At 40.5% G+C, this 24897-nt stretch overlaps 1 protein-coding gene across 1 annotated transcript in view; it reads right to left on the bottom strand.

Annotated features, from left to right (window-relative positions):
- ANO2 (anoctamin 2) overlaps positions 1 to 24897 on the bottom strand; it is a 198777-nt gene that overhangs the window by 150382 nt on the left and 23498 nt on the right. The window contains exon 4 of the mRNA XM_054812685.1: positions 5387 to 5485. Coding sequence (XP_054668660.1) covers positions 5387 to 5485 — 99 coding nt within the window. The remainder of the gene's footprint in view (positions 1 to 5386; positions 5486 to 24897) is intronic.

Below are 24897 nucleotides of genomic sequence, written 5' to 3'. Positions count from 1 at the left end.
GGGGGCTACAGGGGTGGCTTCTGTGAGAAGCTGCTAGAAGCTCCCCCTGTGTCTGATAGAGGCAATGCCAGCCGGCTCCAAGATGGACCCGCCCCTGGCCAAGGCCAAGCCAATCAGCACCTCTGTGATAACATATTTAAGAAGAAAAAAAAACAAGCTAGAGAGAGCTTTTGCAGCCAGAGAGAGGAGTGAGAAGATGTAAGAAACTCTGCAGACACCCAGGTCAGCGCAGAAGGAGGGGGAGGAGGTGCTCCAGGCGCCGGAGCAGAGATCCCCCTGCAGCCCGTGGTGAAGACCATGGTGAAGCAGGCTGTCCCCCTGCAGCCCATGGAGGGAGGATGAGGGGGTGTAGAGATTCCACCTGCAGTCCGTGGAAGACCTCACGCTGGAGCAGGTGGAGGCACCTGAAGGAGGCTGTGGCCCGTGGGAAGCCCATGCTGGAGCAAGTTCCTGGCCGGACCGGTGGACCCGTGAAGAGGGGAGCCCACGCCAGGGCAGGTTTGCTGGCAGGACTTGTGACCCTGTGGGGGATCCCATGCTGGAGCAGTTTGCTCCTGAAGGTTTGCACCCTGTGAGAGGGACTCCATGCTGGAGCAGGGGAACGATGAGAGGAGTCCTCCCTGTGAGGATGAAGAAGCGGCAGAAACACCGTGTGATGAACTGACTGCAACCCCCATTACCCATCCCCCTGTGCCGCTGAGGTGGGGGAAGGTTGAAGCCAGGAGTGAAGTTGAGCCCGGGAAGATGGGAGGGGTGGGGGGAGGTGTTTTAAGATTTGGTTTGATTTCTCATTCCTCTACTCTGTTTTGCTTGGTAGTAAATGAGATGAATTCCTTCTCTAAGTTCAGTCTGTTTTGCTCGTGACAACAATTAGTGAGTGATCTCTCCCTGTCCTTATCTCAATCCACAGGCGTTTCGTTATGCCTTTTCTCCCCTGTCTGGTGAATGAGGGGAGTGAGAGAGTGGCTCTGGTGGGCACCTGGCCCCCAGCCAGGGTCAACCCACCACACTGCCCCAGCAGAATGTATTATTCCTGGGTAATAATTGCTAGTATGGTCTGACAGCACATGAACACGTGCCATTAAAAGTGAGGATACCAGGCTGATGGCTATGCGACAGTTTTAAGTACAAGGACCTTGCTTTTGCTGATTTAGATTGATGTGAAGTGCTAGGGAGCTTCCCAGACACATGAAGGTATTTTTTCCTGAAACACAGACAACCTTACCAAACATGAATTTATGTCCTCCCCATAGAATATTCCTTCGAGCCCTTTCACCAGCTTTGTTTCCCTCCTACGGATACATTTGAGGACCTTAACATCCATCTTAAAGGGTGGGGCCCAGAACAGCACACAGTACTCCAGGTGAGGCTGCACCAACACTGAATACAGCTGGATAATCCCCTCTTTTGACCGTCTGGTTACACTGGGTTTGATGCACCCCAGGATGGGGTTTGCCCTCTTGGCTGCCAGGGCACACTGCTGGCTCACAGCAACCCTGCTGTCAACCAGCACCCCCAGATCCATTTCTGCAGGGATGCTCTCCAGCCCTCCCAATTTATACCTGTGAGCACTGTTACTCTGTCCCAGGTGCAGAATCCAGTATTTGGACTTCCTGAATTTCATGCTATTGATTATTGCCCAATGCTCCAATCTATCTAGATCCCTTTGCAAGTCCTCTTGTCCCATGAGAGAGTCAACAGCACCTCCCAGTCTAGTATCATCAGCAAACTTGCTAATGGTGAATTAGACTTCTGCATCCAGACCATTGATAAATACATTGAACAGAACTGGCGCTAGAACTGAGCCCTGAGGGACACTGCTGGTGACTGGTCACCAGCCAGATGTAGCCCTATTCACTACAACCCTTTGAGCCCTGCCGTTCAACCAGTTCTTCACCCAGCACACTGTGTACCTGCTCATCTCACAGTTGAACAACTTATCCAGAAGGATACTGTGAGGGACACTATTAAAAGCTTTGTTAAAATCCAGAAAAAATTATATTTTCCTTAGACTTCCTCTTGCTATTAATATATTTTAAAAAGCCTTTTTATTGTCTGACACAACACTCCAATTTCAGCTCTAGGTGAGCTCTGGCCTTTCGTGTTTTCTCCCTAAATATGCAGACCACGGCTCTGTAATCTTCTTGTAAAGCCTGACCTTGCTTCCAGAGATGGTACAATTTCTTTTCTTCTTGAGCTCCATGAGGAGTTCCCTATTCAACCAACTGGTCTTCTGCCCCACTTACTTGACCTACGACATGCTGGAATTGCCTGCTCCTGTGCTTTTAAAGGGTGATTCTTAAAAACTGACCAGCACTCATGGACCCCTAAGCCCTCAAAAGCAGATCCCAAGGGTACACTGCTAACTAGCTCCCTGGATAGCTTCGAGTTTGCTCTCTTGAAATCTAGAGTAACAACTCTGCTGACCTTTTTTTTCATTACACTGAAAATTTTTAACTCGGCCATTTTGTCATCACTGTGGCCAAGACAGCTACCTACCATCACATCTCCCATAAGTCCTTCTCTATTTACAAATAGCAAGTCTAGGAGGGCATCTTTCCTAGCTGGCTCACTGAATACTTGTGACAAGGTGTTATCTTCAACACACTTCAGGAATTTCTCAGACTTGTTTGTCACAGCAGTATGGTATTCCCAGGTAATGTCTGGGAAATTGAAATCTCCCATAAGGGCAAGGGCTACTGATCCAGAAATTTCTCCTAATTGCCTATAGAATAATTCATCAGTGCTATCATCCTGGCTGGGCAATGAATAGTAGACAACCACAATGACATCTGCTTTCTTTTCTATCCCCTTATTCCTCATCCAGAGGCTCTCAACCTTATCATCCCTAACTGCAAGGGCTGTAGAGTCAAACTTCTCCCTTACAAACAGTACAACTCCTCCACTTTGCCTGCACTGCCTATCCTTCCTGAAAAGCCTGTAGCCCTCCATCCCAGCACTCCAGTCGTGGGATTCATTCCATGAAGTCTCACTAATACCAGAGACATCATAGCTCTGGAAATGGACCAGTGCTTCCAGTTGGCCCTGTTCGTTCCTCATACTGTTTGTTTCTCATACTGATTTGACAGTGGCCCATTCTCACTCATCAAAAATAACTGTATTGTCCTATCCAGAAATGTTCATATAGTTAAAATTGCTCAAAAAGTACCTTTTCGCAGCATGTCATTTGTCCTGAAAAATGATTTAAAACTGAACATTTGAAAAAAAATTGTTTGCAACCAATTCATCATGTTTAGAGGTGGATGAATACTTTCCACTGAAAAAGCTTTGTTTATGGTTTCATTGGGTGTTTGAAAAAATAAAAATAGCATCACAGAAAATACCTAATGTGCCTTAAAAACAACTTTATGTTTCTCTGAACAAAGACAGAATTTTCTTTTTAGTGGTTACTGGCTGATTTTTTTCAGTTTGTATTGCCAGCTCCCCAAAATACAAGATTTCAGTTTTTCAAAGTGGATTTTTTTTTCCCCACAGGAAATTCCTCTTCCAACTGTCTTTAATTGTCAAAAAACTTAAGACATGAACATAGTTTTCCTGTCATGCTTGCTTTCTGGTAGTGCACCATTTCTGCTGTTGAGATAATAGAAAAGTAATGTAGTCAACAAGAGTTGTGAGCAATCTTGTCCTTAAGAATATCATATCACTTTTAAGAAGTTATACAAAACAACTTATTACCCTAGGGTGAATTTTCAGGAAAATTGAGGTCTGGTTTCTTTGTTGGTAGCCACATTTCATTTAGTCTTCTCTAACGCACCAAAAATATTACAGGTACAAACCTGAATACTGTTTCCATAACTGCCTAATCAATGACTGCATGTCCATTTGCTCTTTAAATATTTGTCATACTATTCAATAAATGTTGGTTATATGGCAATCTCATTCAACATGAAGTGTGCACACACCTGATTGGTTCATTGAAATCTGTTGCTTTAAGAAAAGGATACTATAAATAATATATCATATATAGCAGTTAAATGAAGTAATTTGCCAACATTTTTAGATGTTTTGACCCAAGATGATTCTGTGTCTTTAGGGTTTTATGATTTACTGTGCACTTTTTCTCCCATTCAGAGGAAAGAGGGGGTTGCGGAACTGTTCATGACTGACTAGAGCGGCCACCAGAGACATCAGCTCCTGCAGACCTTAACTCAGAACAATACGATGGCAACACTCCACAATCAAAATATTGTACAACTTGCTTCAGTGTATCTGCAAAAAAGCTAGGAGGGGAAGAAGGAGGGAGAAATGAGCAGGCACTAAAAATGCACAAAAGGAATGAAGCTGGGAAGGGATCAAAGAGAGGAGTTGAATATGGTCCATTTCTAGAAAGAGCCTACACATCCATCAATATACCAGAAAGGACGGAGGTACTGTAGCTATCCAAAACCTACTCATTTTCAAAGGTTGATTACAAGTAACCAGACTTTTTTTTTTTTTCTTTTTTTCTGGAATGCAAACACAATACAGTTAAGTGTCTACAAGATTGGCTTGGCCAGGGCCCTGACAGTGACAGATTGTAACACCATGAGATGTGAACAACACTGAAGCTTTTACTGTGTGGAAACAATCAATATGGAATACTCCCAACACACACACCCCCCAAAAAAAACCCAACCAGCCAACCAAAAAAAGCAACCTGTGGAAGAAAATAAAATCAGTCTGTCATTTAATTCTAATGACAATGCAATGAAATAAGTGTTCAGTAGTGCAATTGATGAGTATGACTAACTGAAAGCACAAGGCAGTTCCACTAACTTCAGTGGACTTGTTAGCCAGCATGCTAAATCATTGCAGGACCACAAATTTTGGGATCAGCTCCTCAGAATTTACAAAGTTTGCTAGCAACTCTGAAAGCTCAAGATATTCTTAGCTACTATGACTGTAAAGAAGATAGTGAGCCAAAGTTTGAATGACAGTGGGGAAGTCTGAATGCACTGCGTCATTGATAACGCCAAAACAGACTCTCTCAGCATCCCCAACAGTTTAGCAAAATCTTAAGGTAATGACCAGCTACCACACAATATCCCATACTGCTCCTTACCTTTCAGGAAAGTTCCCTGACAAAAATCCAAATAGCTACTGCCTTTTCAGCTTTCAAAGTCCTCCTTAAAACTCATCTCCATCATCACTCTTCTGAATGCAGTCTGTCAGACAGCTGCCTCTGTGGCCTTTGAAATCCTCTTTGAAAATCCCATCTTAAATCTGACTCTGAATACTAAATAATCTCAAAATACTTCGTAATGTGAAAGAATAAGCTCTGATTTTGAAATAAAGTAACTCTGTGGGCTTCTGTATATTTAACTACCATTGTGATACATCCTGCTCCAGTCATACAACTAGTTGATAGAAGATGGAACATACTTACCTTTTTAGTGGGCATTTTTATTTTAAGGAGTTCCGCCTCTCGACTGAGTACTTGCCAAGGTGCATGTATACGGACAAAACTCAATCCTTGGCTCTTATTCTGAAACACAAAATAGTGAAAATAATGTATTTCAATAATATTGAAGAGAATACAGCAATAAGGTTTCAAGATGTCAACTGCAACTAAATCATGCAACAGTAGGCAATCACAGTGAAAAAGCAGTTTCTGTTGTAACTGGGATTAAAAGTGACCTTTTCTTTAAAAGCTGAATCTTCTAATGCTCTAAAATCCACTAATCTACTTTCCACAGTGTAGTTGTGTATGCACCATGAAGACAGAAGCCTATGGTTCCAGATTTTGGAATCATGTGAACCAAAAACCCCCAAGCTACAGCTTCCATACTGAGATATTATGTAAGTCATCTGACTTTATTAGTGGGCTTTTGTGCCCATCTGAAACAACCAAGAAAAATCTTTTCTTCTGCTCTGGGTGGGCTTTGCTTTCGGTTCCCATTTTCAGTTTTGCCCAACTATTTCCTGGACACTTCATCAGATTAGTCGTTCCTTACAGGGGATCAGGCCCAACATTTACTGCCCTAAATATCTGCAGTAGGAATAGCAACCCTAAACAAAACATTCAGATTTAACTTCTGAAGACAGCCACAAGACTAATGTTTATGTAAATAACTGGTTATGCTGTGCAGAGGCAGAAGTCTACACAAGAGGGCCTCTGCACAGCCAGTTTGCTGCGATCTGGACTGTTGAGAGGATGCTGTCCTGGTAGCACGTCTGAGCTACACAAAGGGACTCTAAGATCAGAAAGCAGCACCCCTGGCAAAAGCATGAAAATGAAATGTAGGCATGTTGATACAGAATTTTCCTCAATGCATTCAAATAAATTGTATCAGTAAACTACACAGATGAATGCTTACTGTGGAAATGAAGGGAAAAAAAGTTGGGAGCGAGATTAGAAAGAGGATATGAGGATATATTTTAGGAAGGACATGGAAGTGGACAGGAGGAGAATTTAAAGGCTTAATTAATGTTAAGATTAATAATCTTTGTGTAGCTCTGTGTATGCTGGGTCTTTGGTGCTAGGGCATAGTGTCACTTTGCATTTTCCCATCCATATGTGTGTAATGATCAGGACAATCCCCTCCTTTCAGGGGAGCATGAACTGGCATTCGCACTCCCTCATATATCCTGAAATTTAGAAGTGAGACAAAAAAACTGAAGCAGGGTGTCCGGCTTGATGAGAAACATAGCTGGGTTACATGTTGGGCTTAAATGCAAAACGCAGGTGTCCCTACCTGCTATATGTACAAACAGTTGCATATGTTAACAGACATAGCTTAATGTCACTATAATCAAGAAGCAGCATAACTCTACAAAGTTGGGAACATAGGCCACATCCATGGAAACTTAGCATCTTCTATTGGAAATTGACTCCAAGAAAGTTTTCTCGCTCAAAAGCTTTGAGTTAAGAAAAGTTTTAAATGGATATAGGGGTCACAATCTAAACATATGTCTAAATCTAAAAGACTGTTGTAGCCCATTTACCTCAGAAAAGCCTCTCCTCTCAGCCACAGCGATTTTTTTTTTGTTTTGCATACAATTTATATCAATTTTCAAATAAATCTGTATCATATCACATTGACATCAGCATTTTAGAACCAGTATTTAATCTTTTCAAAGTCTGTAAAAGCTTACAACTTCATATAAACACCAAACATGGATTTGCTGTATGTTTCATAAAGCTTTCTGTTCTAAAAAAAAAAAAAGAGATGGAAATCCTACCATTCTTACTGCAATCATTTTGCTCTTATTTCTCTTATAGCTGCAACATGAACTACAAAGATCACTACATCACTTTCAGCTAACATTTCTTCAGTGGGCCGATGTTATTTTAAAGAGCAGAATGAGCTGCAGAATATCTCTTTCATCAGTCCACTGGGGAAGTCAGCTTTAAGAGAAGGAAGTAAAAATTTACTGGGCATGAGCAGATGTTCTGGTAATCATTTGCTGAAAATATATTAATAACAGATGAGAGTTTAAATTTCAGTGGGTGAAGATCAGGAGGCTTCTTCTCAGCGTTTGGCTAAAATCAAGTGTGTGTCCTCTGTCTGGGGGACTATATTCCACATTGGCAAGAGAAGGGACAGTCTGGTCTAATTGGTTGTTTCCAGCTCAGGCTCATATGACTACACAGATTGCAAATAAAATCAGTCAGATAATTTGAGAGAAAAGACCAGATGAAGAATATGACCTTTGTATATTTGAACAAAAATATGTTGGAAAGTTGTGCTGTTCATGAAGTGATATCAGATGCTGAAGAATCAGAGACTTAAAATCTTTAAAAGCCTTAAAAATCACCCCTCGATAGGAAATTGAGATCATTTTAATAAAGACTAATGCAAAGTAAATAAAGTAGGGAAAACAGAACCAGGTGATTCCTGTTGCATGGTAAACAAAAAGTGCAGAACAATATGCTGAATATTTATCTTGGGATTATTAGAACCACTTTTCCCACATCTTCCTATATTTTCCTAACATTAAAATTAATCAAAGACATTTAAAATAATTTTAAAATCATCAATTTTAATTTCATATCTCAAGGGATAAACCATCTACCTAGTTTTCTACTGAGCCTCCAAAATAAAAACCTATACCAGCTACTCCTCTGGTAAGGCTCCTTTCTCCACTTTTCAAGCCTTCACCCGCAGCAGTTCCAGTTGTCTGTTTGCATGCCCTTTTTGTCATTATTGTTACGATGACTGGCGAAGATCTGTTCAACTTACTTATTCCCAGAGTTTTTATTGTACTGCAAACATTACCAAAAGTTAGAACTTGGTTTTCTCATTGCCAGAGTGGATTTATTACTGTCTACTGGAGACATCCACTAAATGGTGCAATTTGGTTAATCACCTGAAATGATCAAGGTACATGTGTTCATGAATACAATTTAATATTTGCACTAGTGAAATGCTGTCAGTCTTCTATTTTGAATACTCACAATCACTATTGCTTATTCATTGTACTCTAGATGCATCACTAAAGCAAACATGTTGTGCTGGCTAACATGATTTTTGTCTGACCATTCACTTGTTATTTAATACAGCCATCCTTAATCAAGTCCTTTTTCACTTACAGCTGATGTCCCACAGGACTTCATTCTTGGCCCTGCATTGTTGTATGTCTATATCATTGCACTCCCAGATTATATTACTCAAATGACTAAGTATTGCTATGCAGATGACAAACAGATTTGTTGCTCTCATGATCCTTTTTTCATCAAATCTATATTCCATATTACAGAGTTCTTCCAATAAGTTTCAGGAGTGGAAGTTTTTCAATAAGTTGGTTATGAATTATTCAAGATACATTTATATCTCGGCTTCTTTTCTATTTTGTAAAGTTGAATTGGGTCTTCCCATTTCAATAGGAAAACTCAGCATTAAAGTCAAATGGAAGAAAATCTGGAAGGTCTGGTTTGCTTTTCAATCAGCACATGAAGAAAAATATATCAGAGACTTCTTTCAGTCTATCATGTATTCCTAGTAGTTTAAAGCAGGACTTTAACAGCAGTCTATATTGCATTTTTTTCTGTCTTATAGTGGAACTGTATAGGCTGAATAAAATTCAAGTTTCTCCAAGGAGACTTTTTCTGTCTTTCATACCTTAACAGTAAAATGCATTAGCACCTGCATCAACTTTAAGTCTAAGATTCATTGCAGACCTGTCATCATGAAGGCCATAGCAGAAAAAAATGTATGATAACTATGAAAGCTCTCATATAGATGTATATAAAGAATGTACTCCTATTGATTATAATTTGAGTAGTGAAAACTCAAAAAGTGATTATTCTTTTTAACTAAAAGCTGAATATTCTGAAACATGGCTAGACAAGCATAATGGCTAGACTAAGCAGGAAAGCTGTCTCTGCCCAAAAATTTAGATTTGTCATTGAACTTAGGTTTCTACAAAAGTCAGATAACAAGTAAGAATTTTGTCATTCTACAGTCAGTGATATATCCATATTTCTCACTGTGAAGCATTCTCTACTGCAACAGGAGTTTGTGGAGAAGTCCTGTTGCTCCAAGTGCACAGCATGTAAAAGGTGGAGCTCAAAGATGTCTCATAGTGCCATTATTTTGTCAGGCCAATTTGACTTTCACTTTACCTCATTCAGACAACTCATTTGTCATGTGTCAGCCATGTCACCTCAAGATGAAGTGTTCTCAACAGTTTATTTAGACACCTCTAATATGAGCTAAAGCATATGATGCTAAAGTCATTATATTTGTCAGTCACAGTGAAGACAACAAAAAGGACAAAAACAATAATTATACTCTGGGAGAGCCTCAGACTTTTTTGTGGTTAGCATATTGCTTCTAGCAACTCTGCAAATACAAAATTCATTGCTGAATGCTACATTTTAGTAAGCCTTTGTCATTATTTCCCCATCATGAAATCACTCATCACTCATCCTATATTAAAGTAATATAGTTATATATAACATATATATTAAAGGAAATAAGTTATTTTAAAATACTTGTCCAAAGAAATAGATTTCTGCTGTATATCTTAATAGGAAGAAAAGAGAAACACTGAAGGGTAGAAAGAAGCTGAACAGAAGTGATTAAGTACTGTCTAAGGGAGTCCAAGGGAATTGCTAATCTTTCTTATGATTTTAAAAAAATATACATAGGAAATGGAAAGGCATAAATTATAAAACCTGAAGCATGTAAGCTTCCTTCTTAAAAAGACAAACTACCTGGGCCTTAAACATTTTATCCTTCTGTGATTATTAAATAGACAGAAAAATACCAGACACATACAGACAGCAAGTTTCTAATGGCTTCAGTTAATATTATCAGACATCTTTTGCCAACATTGGTAATACCAGCCACACTAGGAAAGCAACGGTGAGACAGTTTGTAGAGAAGAAGAAAAAAAAAAAGACAGGTCCTACTAGCTCCGTAAAAGTAATCATCTTCCCATTTATTCCGTCACCAAATGGATCAGTCACGTCTGCAAATGCAATTGTTCAAAATTAATGTCTACTCTCCTGATACCAGCCCTGGAAATTGAGGCAAATAACAACGGGATGTGATAGTGCAAATAAAATGCAATTTGTTGTTACTATCACAGAACTCCAGTCACATACATTTTACAAAAGCTGAGCCAAATACTGAGCTGTTGGCCCCCTGCACGGGTAGCATGTGATGGAATGACACCGCATTGCCAGATTCAGACAGCGACTGTGAAAGCGTCTGTGTTTTGTGCCAAATGTATTGAATCTCTATCTGTACAAGGACTGGTGTTTTGCTGGTCTTAATGTTTTGTATCCAAGGTACAAAATCAGTTTATCACAAAGCATGCATCTCAATGTGTATGTCAGTTATATTGTAAAAAGGAACGGCAGAGTACTAGGCCTGGTGAGACGTCAAGACCCAGAATGTCTTGACAGGAAGGTGTCATCCAGAGCGATTCCCTACTCATATTATCTATATAATTGTAGGCAAGTAATTTAATTCTTTCTGTCACTGATTAAATGAAGATAATGGAACTTCTCTCTATCAAAAGATGTTTGTGAAGATTAATATGTTACAGACTGAGAGGTGCTCAAATCGTGCAGTAAACAAAGAAGAGTGCATGGCTACAGACAGCAGCCATACTACGCATTTATAATTTTCACATTTTACTTCAAAAACTGTAGTCCTTTTACCTTTTGCCAAATTTCCCCTTTTCTATTTTCATTAGTTCTCTGGGGTACAGATTTACCTTACTCTATGGCTGTTTAGTGCCTAGTATAGTGAGATCCTCATTAATGACTGCAGATTCTCTTGCAGCAGTATTACAAATAATTAGCAGCAATCCATGACAGCTCCAAGAAGTTGTCCCACTCCTGACAACCAGTCACACATAGCACAAGGGTAAAGATGCAAAGTACAGGCTTGTTCACTGGTAGCAAAGGTGAATTCCTTTTAGTTCACAGAGTTATGTTTAATTTTAGCTGCTCAACAATATACGAAACAGACATGCTCAAGTCCAAATTTCAGACCTTAAGCAAAGACGCATTAATTTATACATTTTGACAGTTTGCCTTTCTCTTTCTTCATTTCTACCAACAATGACAGTGTTAACGTCCTGTTTATTTTACTCTCTTACTCCCACCTCTGAACATAAACAGTTAAAGAGTATACTAGTGTGTATAAGCAAAGAACAGAACACCTTGGAATGAAAGATCTGGCCAAAACACTCAAAAAGAAACTATATAACCTTAATTCCTTAGGTAAAGCACTGTGGAATGAAACAGTTGACTCTGCATATCCTTAGCAATGTTTCTTCATGGCATTGCTACTTTTCCAACCAAAATCTTCCCACTCATCTATAGACAGAAAGTGTCTCTGAATGGAAGATGATACAGGAAGCCTAAAAACACAGGCATGCTTCCCCTGAAGAAGATGGAAATATTTAATGGCACACAACAGAATGAAAATGAGCTGTTAGAAACTCAAGCACAAATGTAGAATAGATTGTTAAGGCTGCCAAATACAAAAAAGGCACAGACTTCTGCATTACTGCAGTACTCAATGCAGAATCTATATAGAGGTGAGTAACAAATATGGCAGGATTGTCATTCATTTTTAATTCTTTCTGAATGCACAATTTGGGTTTAAAAATCAGTGCATTTTCCTGGTTATTTTCCAAATGTTTATCTATGACCATTAATTACTACAGCATGAAAAATGTGACTTTCAAATGTAAAGCAAAATCTTCTATATTTGTTTAGAATAACTTTGTCAGCAAATTTCTCCTATGTCAATGACACAATTTTCTTGCTACAAAAGCATATCACCATTTCAGCACATCTTCTGAGACTGAAGAATACCAGAAATAATAATAAAATGCAAAATTTTAAAAAACCCACCCAAATCAGACTTCTTCAAAAAGGAAGGGAGGAGTGTGTCTACTCTACCACATCCTGTATTTTGGCAGTTGCAATGGAAAAACACGTAATCAGCTGGCCTGGCTACATTCAGTGCCAAATTAGCTACCAAATAAGCCAATATTCTGTAAAATACATCATATCAAACTTGATTATCAATAATAAAATCAACAAACTTCTTGAGGCCAAAGAGTTAACATTAAAAAGGGCAAAATGTAATTCCTCATGAGAGAATGAGACACACTAATCTGCACGGAGATTTATACCCTAAACAATTTTCCAGATGACGCAGCAAGATCATTGAAGTCAATCTTTAGACCAGATAACAGGCATGTTACCAGTAGGGGGATTAATGAAATAGAGACTGAACCCCCACTCTAGCAGACTCAAGCTCAAGGAGAAAAAAAAAAAAAAAGGAGAAAAAAAGAGCGGTTAGGATACCAAACTGAAAACCAGAGGAACGGCCCCTTAAAATATTGCTCACTCAATACTTGATCTAGGATATTAACAAACAAGCATATAAAGGGATGATTCAATTTTGTGTTGAAAAATTTTAAATTTCAATTCATTCTTAGGAAAACTATTTTGGAGGGTTTACTTTAATTTAAAAGTGTTATCAGTGTTATACAAACATATTTCATTTACTAAGTATGTTCTCCTAATGATAAGCTACAAGCTTTTCCAGGATGGTATCTCCTTTTGAGGTCTCTCACCAAAGATCAGTAGCAGTAAAAGGAAGGTTGGCTGTATGTGCAGGGGCTTGATTGGGAGGGGATTAAGATGAAGATAATTGAAGAGTTCTGGTTGGCTTGTTTGCTGGTGGGGAATTCAGAACCTCCCTGGACAGTTCCAGCCTCGGTGTAAACAGGGAAAGAAGGGGAAGAAGCACTGGCAGTCGCACAGTAACATCATGTGACACATTTTGGATGAGGCAACAAGTCCTAGGGTAGATAAATAGTTAAATGCAGGAAACTGGGAAGGAGGAGATCCTGCACTGATGAAAAAAAGTCACCAAAGGGGTTTTGCAGAGTCAGCACTGTACAGCATCATCTTAAGTGGCCTGGAAAAAGAGATAAGCAGTGAGAAGACAAGCTGTGCTGATGAAGTTTATCAGAGTAGCAAGGATAAGGGCAGATTTTGAAAAATTGTATAAAAGCTATATAAAAGCCTGACCAATGGCAAATGGCTTTCAATGTAAATACATATAAAGCAATATCTGTGGGTTAAAACCAGCTTCACATATAACATGCTGGGCTCTGAACTGACCTATAGCAGTCAGTAATGACATCTTGGGGTTGAAACAGACAGTTCCTTGAAAATATCAGCTCAGGATTTTGCAAGAGCCAAGGAGTAAAGCAAATATTATGTTCCATTAGGAAAGAAATAGAGATTAAGAAAAAAATATTTAAACATAGCAATCCATGCTGTATCCACACCTTGACCTCAATGTGCAGTCCCTGACTCCTCACCTTCAAAGAGATAAACTAGACCACAAATGTCTTCAGAGGAGGGCAACAACCACCATAACAGCCTTGCTATGACAGCAATATAGGAATCACTGAGAAGACTGAGACCCTTCATTCTGGAAAAGAGCAATCTTCAGGAACACATTGTAGAAGTCTATAAAATCATGCATGATAAGCAGAGGTGGTGTGGATGGACTGCCTACTGTCTCTGTCAGGGCAAGAAATAAAGGGTCTCAGACAAAGCCAGACAAAGCTATTGGGAGCCAGACTCCAAACAAAAGGACACGGATATTAATGCAGTGGCTGCATTAATAAAATAAGTATTGCAAAAAGACTTTCTGGGTGCAAAAATCGTATGGTGTTTCAAGAAGAAACTATACCAGAGTTTGGAAGAGAAATCCACGGAAGGTTACTAGATAGACAAACTACATCAAGTGGGAGAATTTATCTGAACCGAAATTAGCTGTTATCAGGAGAACATTAGAGTAAAAGTGTCATAAAAGTTCGTACCATTCCTAATTTTTCCTAAACTTTTTACCATTCAACTGTTAGATACACAGTATTGGACTTGTGAAAAGCATTTGACACGTCCTACACAACATCCTTGTCTCTAAATTGGAGAGACATGGATTTGATGGATGGACCACTTGGTGGATAAGGAATTGGTTGGATGGTTGCACTCAAAGACTTGCGGTCAATGGCTCAATGTCCAAGTGGAAACCAGTGACAAGCGGTGCTCCTCAGGGATCAGTATTGGGACTGGTGCTTTTTAACATCTTGTCGGCAACACGGACAGCAGGACCGAGCGCACCCTCAGCAAGCTTGCTGATGACGCCAAGCTGTGCAGTGCGGTTGACATGCTGGTGGGCAGGGATGCCATCCAGAGAGACCTTGACAGGCTGGAGAGGTGGGCCCGTGCGAACCACATGAAGCTCAACAAGGCCAAGTGCAAGGTCCTGCATGTGGGTCGGCACAATCCCAAGCAGAACTACAGGCTGAGTGGAGAAAGGATTGAGAGCAGCCCTGAGGAGAAGGACTTGGCGGTATTGGTTGATGAGGACCTCAACATGAGCCAGCAACGTGCGCTTGCAGCCCAGAAAGCCAACCGTATCCCGGGCTGCATCAAAACAAGCAAGAACAGCAGGTCGAGGGAGGGGATTCTGCCCCTCTACTCCACTCTGGTGACACCCCACCTGGAGTACTGCATCCACCTCTGGGGTCCCCAGTACAAGAAAGACATGGAGCTGTTGGATTGAGTCCAGAGGAGGGCCACGAAGCTGATCAGAGGGCTGGAGCACCTCTCCTATGAAGACAGGCTGAGAGAGTTGGGGTTGTTCAGCCTGGAGAAAAGGCTCCAGGGAGACCTTAGAGCAGCCTTCCAGTACCTAAAGGGGGCCTACAGGAAAGCTGCAGAGGGACTGTTTACAAGGGCAAGTCGTGATAGCACAAGGGGCAATGGTCTTAAGCTGAAGGATGGTAGACTTAGATTAGATGTTAGGAAGAAATTCTTCACTGTGAGGGTGGTGAGGCACTGGAACAGGTTGCCCAGAGAAGTTGTGGATGCCCCCTCCTGGGAAGTGTTCAAGGCCAGGCTGGATGGGGCTTTGGGCAACCTGGTCTAGTGGAGGGTGTCCCTGCCAATGGCAGGGGGGGTTGGAACTAGATGGTCTTTAAGGTTCCTTCCAATCCAAACCATTCCATGTCTCTGTGATTCTATACTGCATTGAGAGACTGTCTCAAGTGATAGGATCATTTTCGGGTAATTACACCAAATCTAATAGGAGTGACATTAGGTCTTTCTTTCCCCCCAGTATCTGACCTCCTACTTTCTACTATCATCTCTTCTTCAATTAACAGCATAGCCAAAAATACACAGTAAGCAATCTAACTGCCTCACCCTTGGACAGATTATAGGCTACTATGACTCACAATTGTCAGGGGGGTCATCTCCAAGCCAGTTAAAAAAGGGGCTGGTTAACAGCTCTGTGTTTGGTGGTGGAGCAGAACCTGACTGATGAAGGTGTCTTGGTAGGTGCACCATGCCCGCGTTCCCTACCATATCGCACTCTGCAACACCTCAAGTCTGAAGAGTAATGGGGACTCAGTAGCTGTCTTTAGTTCATAATCTCACCACTGAGCAGTTCCTTTATCTCAGGTTACACTACAATCTGGTGATTAGTTCATAATAAATAATACAGATTATGATATATTTGCTTTTCTTCTGACACTTTAATGAGAATATCAGGCTAGGCTGTCAGATGATGTAACTTGGCACAACTATACCAAGTTAACAGAGCTATTTAGATGGGCATCATTAAAGGATATGACCTGGAAATTGAACACACTGGAGTCTGGACTCATGCAGGTTTATCAGCAAAGGGAAAAGATCAAAGTTAATCTGGAATCTGCAAGCACTGACTGAAGGAAGAACAAATCCAGACAAAACTTAACACAAGGAAAATAATTAAATTTATTTTATTGTTGAGACTTAAGGGCCAGAAATACTTTCATCTTCACCAATCAACCAAAGAAAAGCTAATGGTGCTATTTTATTATGTGTCCCAATACTCAGGTTACTTGAGCAAAAAAAACCCTTCTCTTCTTGCACAGCACAAGGGAAATTGTTCTCTTCTCAGTAGCTATCAACAGAAATAAGCAGGAGCAAGATCGTAGTACAGCATACTCCAAGTCTGCTTCAGAAAATCATTTCTCTTTTGAACCAAAAGATCCCAGACTGAGTCAAGATATATCAATGGTGTGTTGGGTTTGCGTGGCAAGGTTTTGGTACTGGGGGGGCTACAGGGGTGGCTTCTGTGAGAAGCTGCTAGAAGCTCCCCCTGTGTCTGATAGAGCCAATGCCAGCCGGCTCCAAGACGGGCCCGCCGCTGGCAAAGGCCAAGCCAATCAGCACCTCTGTGATAACATATTTAAGAAGAAGAAAAACACTTAGGGAGAGAGCTTTTGCAGCCAGAGAGGGGAGTGAGAAGATGTAAGAAACTCTGCAGACACCCAGGTCAGTGAAGAAGGAGGGGGAGGAGGTGCTCCGGGCGCTGGAGCAGAGACCCCCCTGCAGCCCGTGGTGAAGACCATGGTGAAGCAGGCTGTCCCCCTGCAGCCCATGGAGGGAGGATGAGGGGGTGTCCCCCTGCAGCCCGTGGAGGACCCCACGCCGGAGCAGGTGGAGGCAGCTGAAGGAGGCTGCAGCCCATGGGAAGCCCATGCTGGAGCAAGTTCCTGGCCGAACCTGTGGACCCGTGCAGAGGGGAGCCCACGCCAGGGCAGGTTTGCTGGCAGGACTTGTGGCCCCGTGGGGGACCCCACGCTGGAGCAGTTTGCTCCTGAAGGTCTGCACCCGTTGAGAGGGACTCCATGCTGGAGCAGGGGTACGATGAGAGGAGTCCTCCCCCTGAGGATGAAGAAGCGGCAGAAACACCATGAGATGAACTGACCGTAACCCCCATTCCCTGTCCCCCTGTGCCGCTGAGGGGGGGAAGGTTGAAGCCGGGAGTGAGGTTGAGCCCGGGAAGATGGGAGGGGTGGGGGGAAGTGTTTTAAGAGTTGATTTTATTTTCTCATTCCTCTACTCAGTTTTGCCTAGTAATAAATTAGATGAATTCCCTCTCTAAGTTTGGTCTGTTTTGCTCGTGACGATAATTAGTGAGTGATCTCTCCCTGTCCTTATCTCGACCTACAAGCATTTCGTTATGCCTTTTCTCCCCTGTTTAGTGAATGAGGGGAGTGAGAGAGCGGCTCTGGTGGGCACCTGGCCTCCAGCCAGGGTCAACCCACCACAAATGGTCAAAAACTGATTTGAAGGCTAGAAAGACTAGTAAGCTATTGTCTATTAGGTGGGATTAGAAAACTGGGGATTTAACTTTAGATGGGGACAGTGGATGCTAGAAAAGACCACTATTTCTCCCTTTCCTACATTCTGACGCTAAAAAAAAATCACAACACTCAGTATAAAAAATAACCTTTCCTATGTTGACAGTATTACAATATAAACTTCAAAGCATGTGTTCTTTAAGGGAGTTCATCCCATCTCCAGACTATAGCACTTGACTGCAGTTAGTTGCAATAATGATATATTTTTGATGATTGTTAGGTTGTATTTACAATGCTGGTGCTATTCATTTCAGGCTGTACAGCCAGGTGTGGGGAAGAGCAAAGACAGATTGCAAAAGAGTACAATGGCATTTCTTGTACTTCTTCAGCAAACTATACAACTAAATTCAGGTAGGAACATCTCTTTTTCTTCTACTAAACACACATAATGCAGGGAACCAGACTGCATTTCCAACTGCCCAGCACCAGCAAGGGTATAAAAGAGCCACACTGACTGTGGGACTAGTTCCTTGTATCCAAGGACTTTCTAGAGAAGCAGTTCCCAGCCAGTGAGGCACAAGCATGCTTCAGATGAAGTGTGGAGGCCAAGCTGATAAGCTCTGCTGGATGTTTGCAGGCTCTGCAGATGATTAGAAAGCAGCAACAGCAGCAGCAGCCCTGCAGTCTGAGCAAATCATCAAGCAAAGAAAAATAATCGCTTGAAACATTGCAGCTGAGCCTAACATGAGAAACCCTTGGCAAACGGGGTGGGAATCAGTGTCCAAAAAATACCTCGTTCATAGATGGAAAGTGCAGTATTATACTATTTCTGGAGCTCTAAGAGACCCAGCTCTCTTAGCTAATGTGGTACCTAGGTTGGAAATAATATCTTCCCACAGGGGCATGACAATCACTACTGAAATCAGCCAGTAAATGGACAATATTAGATTTTCACAAATGTTCATTAGCCAGCACTTTCTAGTGATCTCTGTAGAACGTGCTGAATTACCAACAGTTTTGTAAATCGCCCTCAGTACACTCTGTCACCACATCAGGTATCTCTCCCATCTATACTGCTAGTCTCAGCTCCTCAGAAATTATGGTCCAAATGACAATCACTCAGTAGATATCAGTAGAACACCTATTACAACACATACTGCATTCATCCATCCTAGCAGTACTGCTTTGTACATGCCATAACCTATGTTGGCCAGATTTAGCTCTCATGTCCATCACCGTAAATCTGGTACCACTCTGCAGAAAAAAAGAAAAAGGCAGCCAGTCAGGATTCACAAGTGCCAGTTTGTTCTTTTGTAACACAAAAATTAAAGAGGAATTAGCAATCAGCTGTATTGCTTATTTGACCAGCCATCTGTCAGGTAAAAAGAATAAAAAAAATCAGTTGCCACATCATCGTAACTGAAATGTGAACTTCAATTTCTATTACAATTCTAAGAATAAACTGTCAGCAAATGTTATTATAACAATGTTTGGTAAAGCTTGACACATGATAAACTTGTAGGTTCTCCAATACATTTCACAACAGCATTCAAAAAAGCCCATATTTTAGTCAGATTTTATTTTTAGGTTGACACTGAAATATGAAGATTTATGTAGAAAGCTGAACAAATCACTTCTAGAGATGTAAGGGTCAGGTGGGCCATTACCTTTCAACTATGAAAAAGATACTTAGAAAAGAATGTAGAATATGAATATTAACCTGATACAATGCCAAAGGTTTTTGTGCCTTGAGGGAAATGAATTAGCAAAGCAAAAATGTAAGATTTGTTATTCTAAACCTGGTGGTATCACACAAATTGAAATTTACAGGAAATCACTACCAGATTTTTGTAATAAATATGGTGCTATACACTGATAGCAGTCAGAACCTTCATCCACATCTTAAAATCCATTTTATGCCTCATTAGAAGTACTCCTAATTTTGTCATTTTCACAAAACTTTTTGCTTCTTTTACATCAGCTTCATATCAAACATTTCTGTACCTTTGCTTCAGCATGTTTCTGCCATATTTTTCCTATACTTCTATCATACTGAATTGAATTAGCAAGTACTGTTATTTTCTAATAAACATTAAAAGTTCAGAAAAGGGAGGCTATGTAACAAAGCCACATACACACTATGCTAGGCTGTGACTTAACAGTGGGAAGATACGTTCAGCAACAGAATACCCAAATCTTGCTTAGCAAAAGCCAGCTACTCTCAGGAGACTTCTATGAGGTCTGCCTGTTGCTCAGAGGCTAAGGATGCTCAAGCAAAATCTTTCCTGTAGGTTAGGCACTGTAATACTTAGAATGTCCTGTAATGCATTTACTCTACAATGTATTTCCTTCTGTACATCATGATAGCTACTCATGAGCGCTAAGTCAAAGCTTTCTGAAATCAATCGGGAAAAAAAAATCTCTTAAAACTATGGTTATTAAGGCTTGCAGAATCTAGCCATCATTTTTAAATGAGTTGCACACTTAAGCTTGCATCTTAAGTGGGTACTTTAAGAGCTTTCACAAACTGAACATACAGGAAGTCATTCCTGTAGCAAAACCTCATACGATGGTAAGTTTTGAGTGTCTCAGTAGGGACTGTGCTCCTAAGGACTTTAGTAACTGCTTGCTTGAGAAAGAACCTCAGGACATGGTTTCACAACAGAAACTGCTACAGCATTCACTGTCCTCACAGGTCTGGCATCGCCAAGTAAGACTTAACATACCTGAACAGTTCAGAGGTGATCACACGTCAAGTGATATCATTAACTCTAAGGTTATCAGAAAGGATATATCAGGATTGAAATCAAAAGAAAAAAAAGGAGGCGGGGGTGGTGTATTTTGCTTTTTTTTTTTTTTTTAACTTGTTTTGGCAGTCTTCAGTAAACAGCTGTCTAAAGCAGAACTCTGGTCCATTTGCAGGGGACATCGCTGAATCTATCTGGTTAATACTGATCACAAGATGCTTTTTGTTCTTAGCATGCAGTAGGAAAACAATTCTGAAATGAGAGAGTTATTCTGCAAAACTGGGAGCAAGAAAAACCAACAAGTGAAAAAAAATTAGCAGATTTAGGCAGTAATTGGCAAACAATAAGAAATGAGCAGACTAAGGCATGGCAATAAATTAACTGCATATTTTGGCTTACTAAAGAAACAATACAGAAAATTGTGTCTTTGCCTTCCATTAATACATCTCCTTATTGGCATTTATATTACACAAATATTGCATTTGTGGTCAAGGATAATTTAAATGCATTCTAATATCTTTAACCATAAAGTTCTTTGGTCAGATCAAGATCTCATTTACACAGGTTTGAAAGGATAGCACATATTACTGATTCTTTGCACTCCCACTGCAATTTATCTTGGCTACTCAATTCTATTTCCTTACACTCAAATGATAATCTTGGTACTACAGGATCCATCTTTTTCTCCTCTGTTTATTCAGAACACACTGGATTCTCATCTGTCGTACGCCCCAACAGTAGTATAAATAGCAGTAACCACATAGATCCAGATCTGGTTATATAACTTTTGCACATGATGTTAAAACATTAAAAATATAACTTTAAGTTTGTCATTCACTATTAAAAATACTGAGTGGGGCTTTTGCCAAAACATTCACACATCAATCACAGGTATCTGAACAGATGTTTTGGCTGAAACAGGCTTCAACTGGAACATTCACACATACACAAAATGACCTCTTAATACTGGTAGGATATTATGATTTTAGAGCTTTCTTAAATTTCGTTTCAACAAAGACCGTTGACTAAATATTTGCAACATGTGTTAGCTCTTTTCAAATATTTATAGAGATGGTTTACAAAAAAAAATACAGCTAATTGCAATGCTTCCTTTTGACTAAAAGCACAAACACACATACACAAGTTTACATAACTCCGAAAGTCTAAAAGTGCCTTAATTCCCCTTAAGTCCACACGTTAGTATAGATACATATATACACATGCACAGCATACATACACACAGTTATATATATATATATATATAAACACACACCCCCAAATTAGAAACCCCTGCTTGAACTTTGACCCTCTAGGGAGACTGCGTTGGCATTCAAACCTTCTCCCCATGTCGCCAGCAAAAGGAAAAAGCAGCATTTGGGCGTCCCACAGAGCAGCGTGCGAATACAGAGAGTAGCACTGAGAGTGAGTCCTGGGCAGGAGCCCTGTTACTCCCTAAGGCAACCTCTGCTGGTCCCCTCTCTGTGATCCATCTGAGCACCTCATCTAGCAGGCTCACAACTCACGCAGGCACTTGGTAGGCTGCCATTTCACATTAATTCAGGCTGGTGTAAGTTACAGAGGTTGTGGTCCCAAATTCCTCCTTGCCCCTAGCCATGTGGCTACACACCCAGCCCTCCACTCCCTTCAGTCAGTAGTCACATTTATATAACTGGATAGCGAGTTTCTTTAGCCAGATCAGTTCCCTGGAAACGGAATCCTAGTTTTAAAGAGCAATTAATTTTGAACTGCATCTACACTTAAGTTATCAACTCCTGGCAGCACTGCGAAACAGGGGAATGTGCAAGACACGTTGCTCAGATCAGGAAAGAAGAGAGCAGATTCACAGAATCCCTAACTCGGATCAGGCTGCCCTGTGCCTTCAGGATGCTTGCAAAAATAAAAACAGCAAGAAGAAAACCTTTTGTCTTTTAATTTTTTAAATATCTGGTTTTGAATAACATTTAGGCAAATCTCTTCTTGAAACAGCATTTCGAAACAGAACAGAAATGCAGTCTATAAAAAAGGATAAAGCAAACAGCGTGCTTTTCCAAAACTTTGGGGTTTTCTACCTCAAATTAATCATTAAATTGGCATGAATTCCCAAATACTTTTGATCAATCATAAATGTATTTTCCATTAAAATCTCACTCCAGTACACTTTGCCTGCCTGTAGTTAACAGGCATACATCAATGTCTAATCAAGATGGATTTGCCTAACTGAGCTTTTTAGAGAAAAGTAATATTAAATTTAAAGGTAGTTCACCTTTTGCCATCAACTGAACAAAAAAGAATGGTAAGCAACATTTAATAACTATAAAATTATAAATAATTTATTTTATATTTATGATTAATAACTGAAGTTTTATAGTTTATAAAAAACAGTCTATAATAAATGCAGCTGTTTGTGTTCCAGGCAAGTGGCAGAATAAAGACACAAATTCACTGAGACAAAGAAAAGCTGAAGAACTACAGAGGGTGCGTGGAGGTAAAAAAAGAATCGTGTCAAGAACAGAAGCGATGGGGAACACGTTTTCAGTTGTGAGAATTAACTGTAAAGATTAATACAGACATACTGCTAAGAGACAACTCCCCATTTTTCATTCTTATTCCCCTTCACATGAATTCGTTCATACATTTGCAAACCCATTTGCCAGTGAAAAGAGTTAGCATTCGCCTAATTCTCACCTCCACTTTTCTGTTGTTTTCTGTTCAACAATAAAGAACATGAAAGCTGGAAACCAGAACTATAAGGAGCCCAGACAGTATGCCAAGGAACACAGGGACAAGAGGTCCCGTTCCCACTGGTACCTTCAGACCCATGATAGCTTTTGGCTAGTTATGTTTTATTCCTGTCTCTATCCTCAAGTATTTAATAACATGGGAGTAGTAAGTTCTACTCCTAAAAGGCTGATGTTTCACAGCAGTTTTGGGATTGACACAGAAAGAGAAAGACACAGGTATGAATCTTGCCAGATTTTCAGCCTAGCAGTCAGTCTTCACAAGAACTATTACTTTAGGGAACCAAAAGGAGGGAAGCTGCAGGAAGAGTTCACATGCAGGAGGTAACAGCAGCTCCTCAAGCTCCTGCTGTTCCTCTGAACAAGGTGATGGGGCTGGGCAGGCAGCTGAGAGCCAGGATTAACTTTGTTCTTCAAAGGTTCCTACCCCTTTATACTGATTATATGAGCATGTATCCAAATACAGGCACTCACCGTAGCTATGGAGAGTATCAGGCAATATGAATTTACCCTATCCTTTTTCTATTAGAAAGACCACCTAGGTTTTATACTAAGGAAAACGGCCTTCTTGCTCTTACATTTCTTCCACTTTCCTATCTGTTTCAAAGGGTCCAGGTAGCAGGAAGATGCCCACTGCCTCACTTCCTGGATTTGGCTTACAGCTTTTGATATATAGTTCCTTGGCTACACTTATTACTGTGATTTTAATTACACTGGAGTGCTCTGTAATTATATGCCAATTATTTTCTTTGATAATTACCACTGACACATACAAGTGAAGGAATATATTTTAGAGCTACCTATTAGTCCTTTGTGGTACTTAAAATTCTACAACATTAACAAAATTGGTTTTATATTAGAATTACATTTTCATCTTTTATGAAATAATGGAAATTGAGAATTAATTACATGAAGCACAGTAAATATACTGATATCAGGAGGGTTACCAATCAGTATATTATAAACTACACCTACTTTTTAATACTAAGATGAGCTGTCTTTAATAACATAATCCAGCAGGTCTCCTGATATGTGGGGTTTGTCCTGCCAGGGAGTGAGTCTGATAATGGTAGCAGAGCATTATGAAGATCTGAAAATAAACAACAATTTACAGCTGGATTTTGAGGCATTTAAAAACTTTATTCGTGCTGACTTTTCTGTGAAGAGACTTGCCAGTTGGTGACCAGATGTGACACAACGCCCCTAAACCAACAAATACTTTCCAGGAGAGTCACTTGTGAACCGTGGCTCACAGGTGAAAAACAAACTTGGATCCCTTGTGGTGCAAGCTATGACTTATGTCGTTACCATGGTGCTCTCAAATGCCAACTGCAACAGGTAGTTGAAAAGTAAAGCAAGTCCTCTAATGAGCAAACTTTGGTGCCTAACTGAAGCAGAGCTTTGCCAGCTTTGGGTGAGCAGTTTCTTAAGGACAGCATTACTTTAAAACAGGAGAGAATAAGGGAGAAACAAAACTTTGCACAGAAGTCCTTGAGAGATAAGCAGTCAAGTATGAAGTCCTCGTGTACATGGCAGTCCTCAGATTTTCACAGAGGAGCAGGTGTCTTGGACATGTCTGGAGATATCTGGAGAAAAGGAGGCTGAGGGGAGACCTTGTCGCTCGCTACACCTACCTGAAAGGAGGATGTAGCCAGGTGGGTGTCAGTCTGTTCTCCCAAGTAACAAGTGACAGGACAAGAGGAAATGGCCTCAAGTTGCTCCAGAGGAGGTTTAGATTGGCTTTTAGAAAAAAATTCTTCACCGAAAGGGTTATCAATCATTGG

This window comes from Grus americana, chromosome 1, assembly GCF_028858705.1.
Source record: "Grus americana isolate bGruAme1 chromosome 1, bGruAme1.mat, whole genome shotgun sequence".
NCBI classification, from domain to species: Eukaryota; Metazoa; Chordata; class Aves; order Gruiformes; family Gruidae; genus Grus; species Grus americana.
Note: the sequence above shows the minus strand (reverse complement) of the source record. Positions and strands in the feature narration are given on the sequence as shown.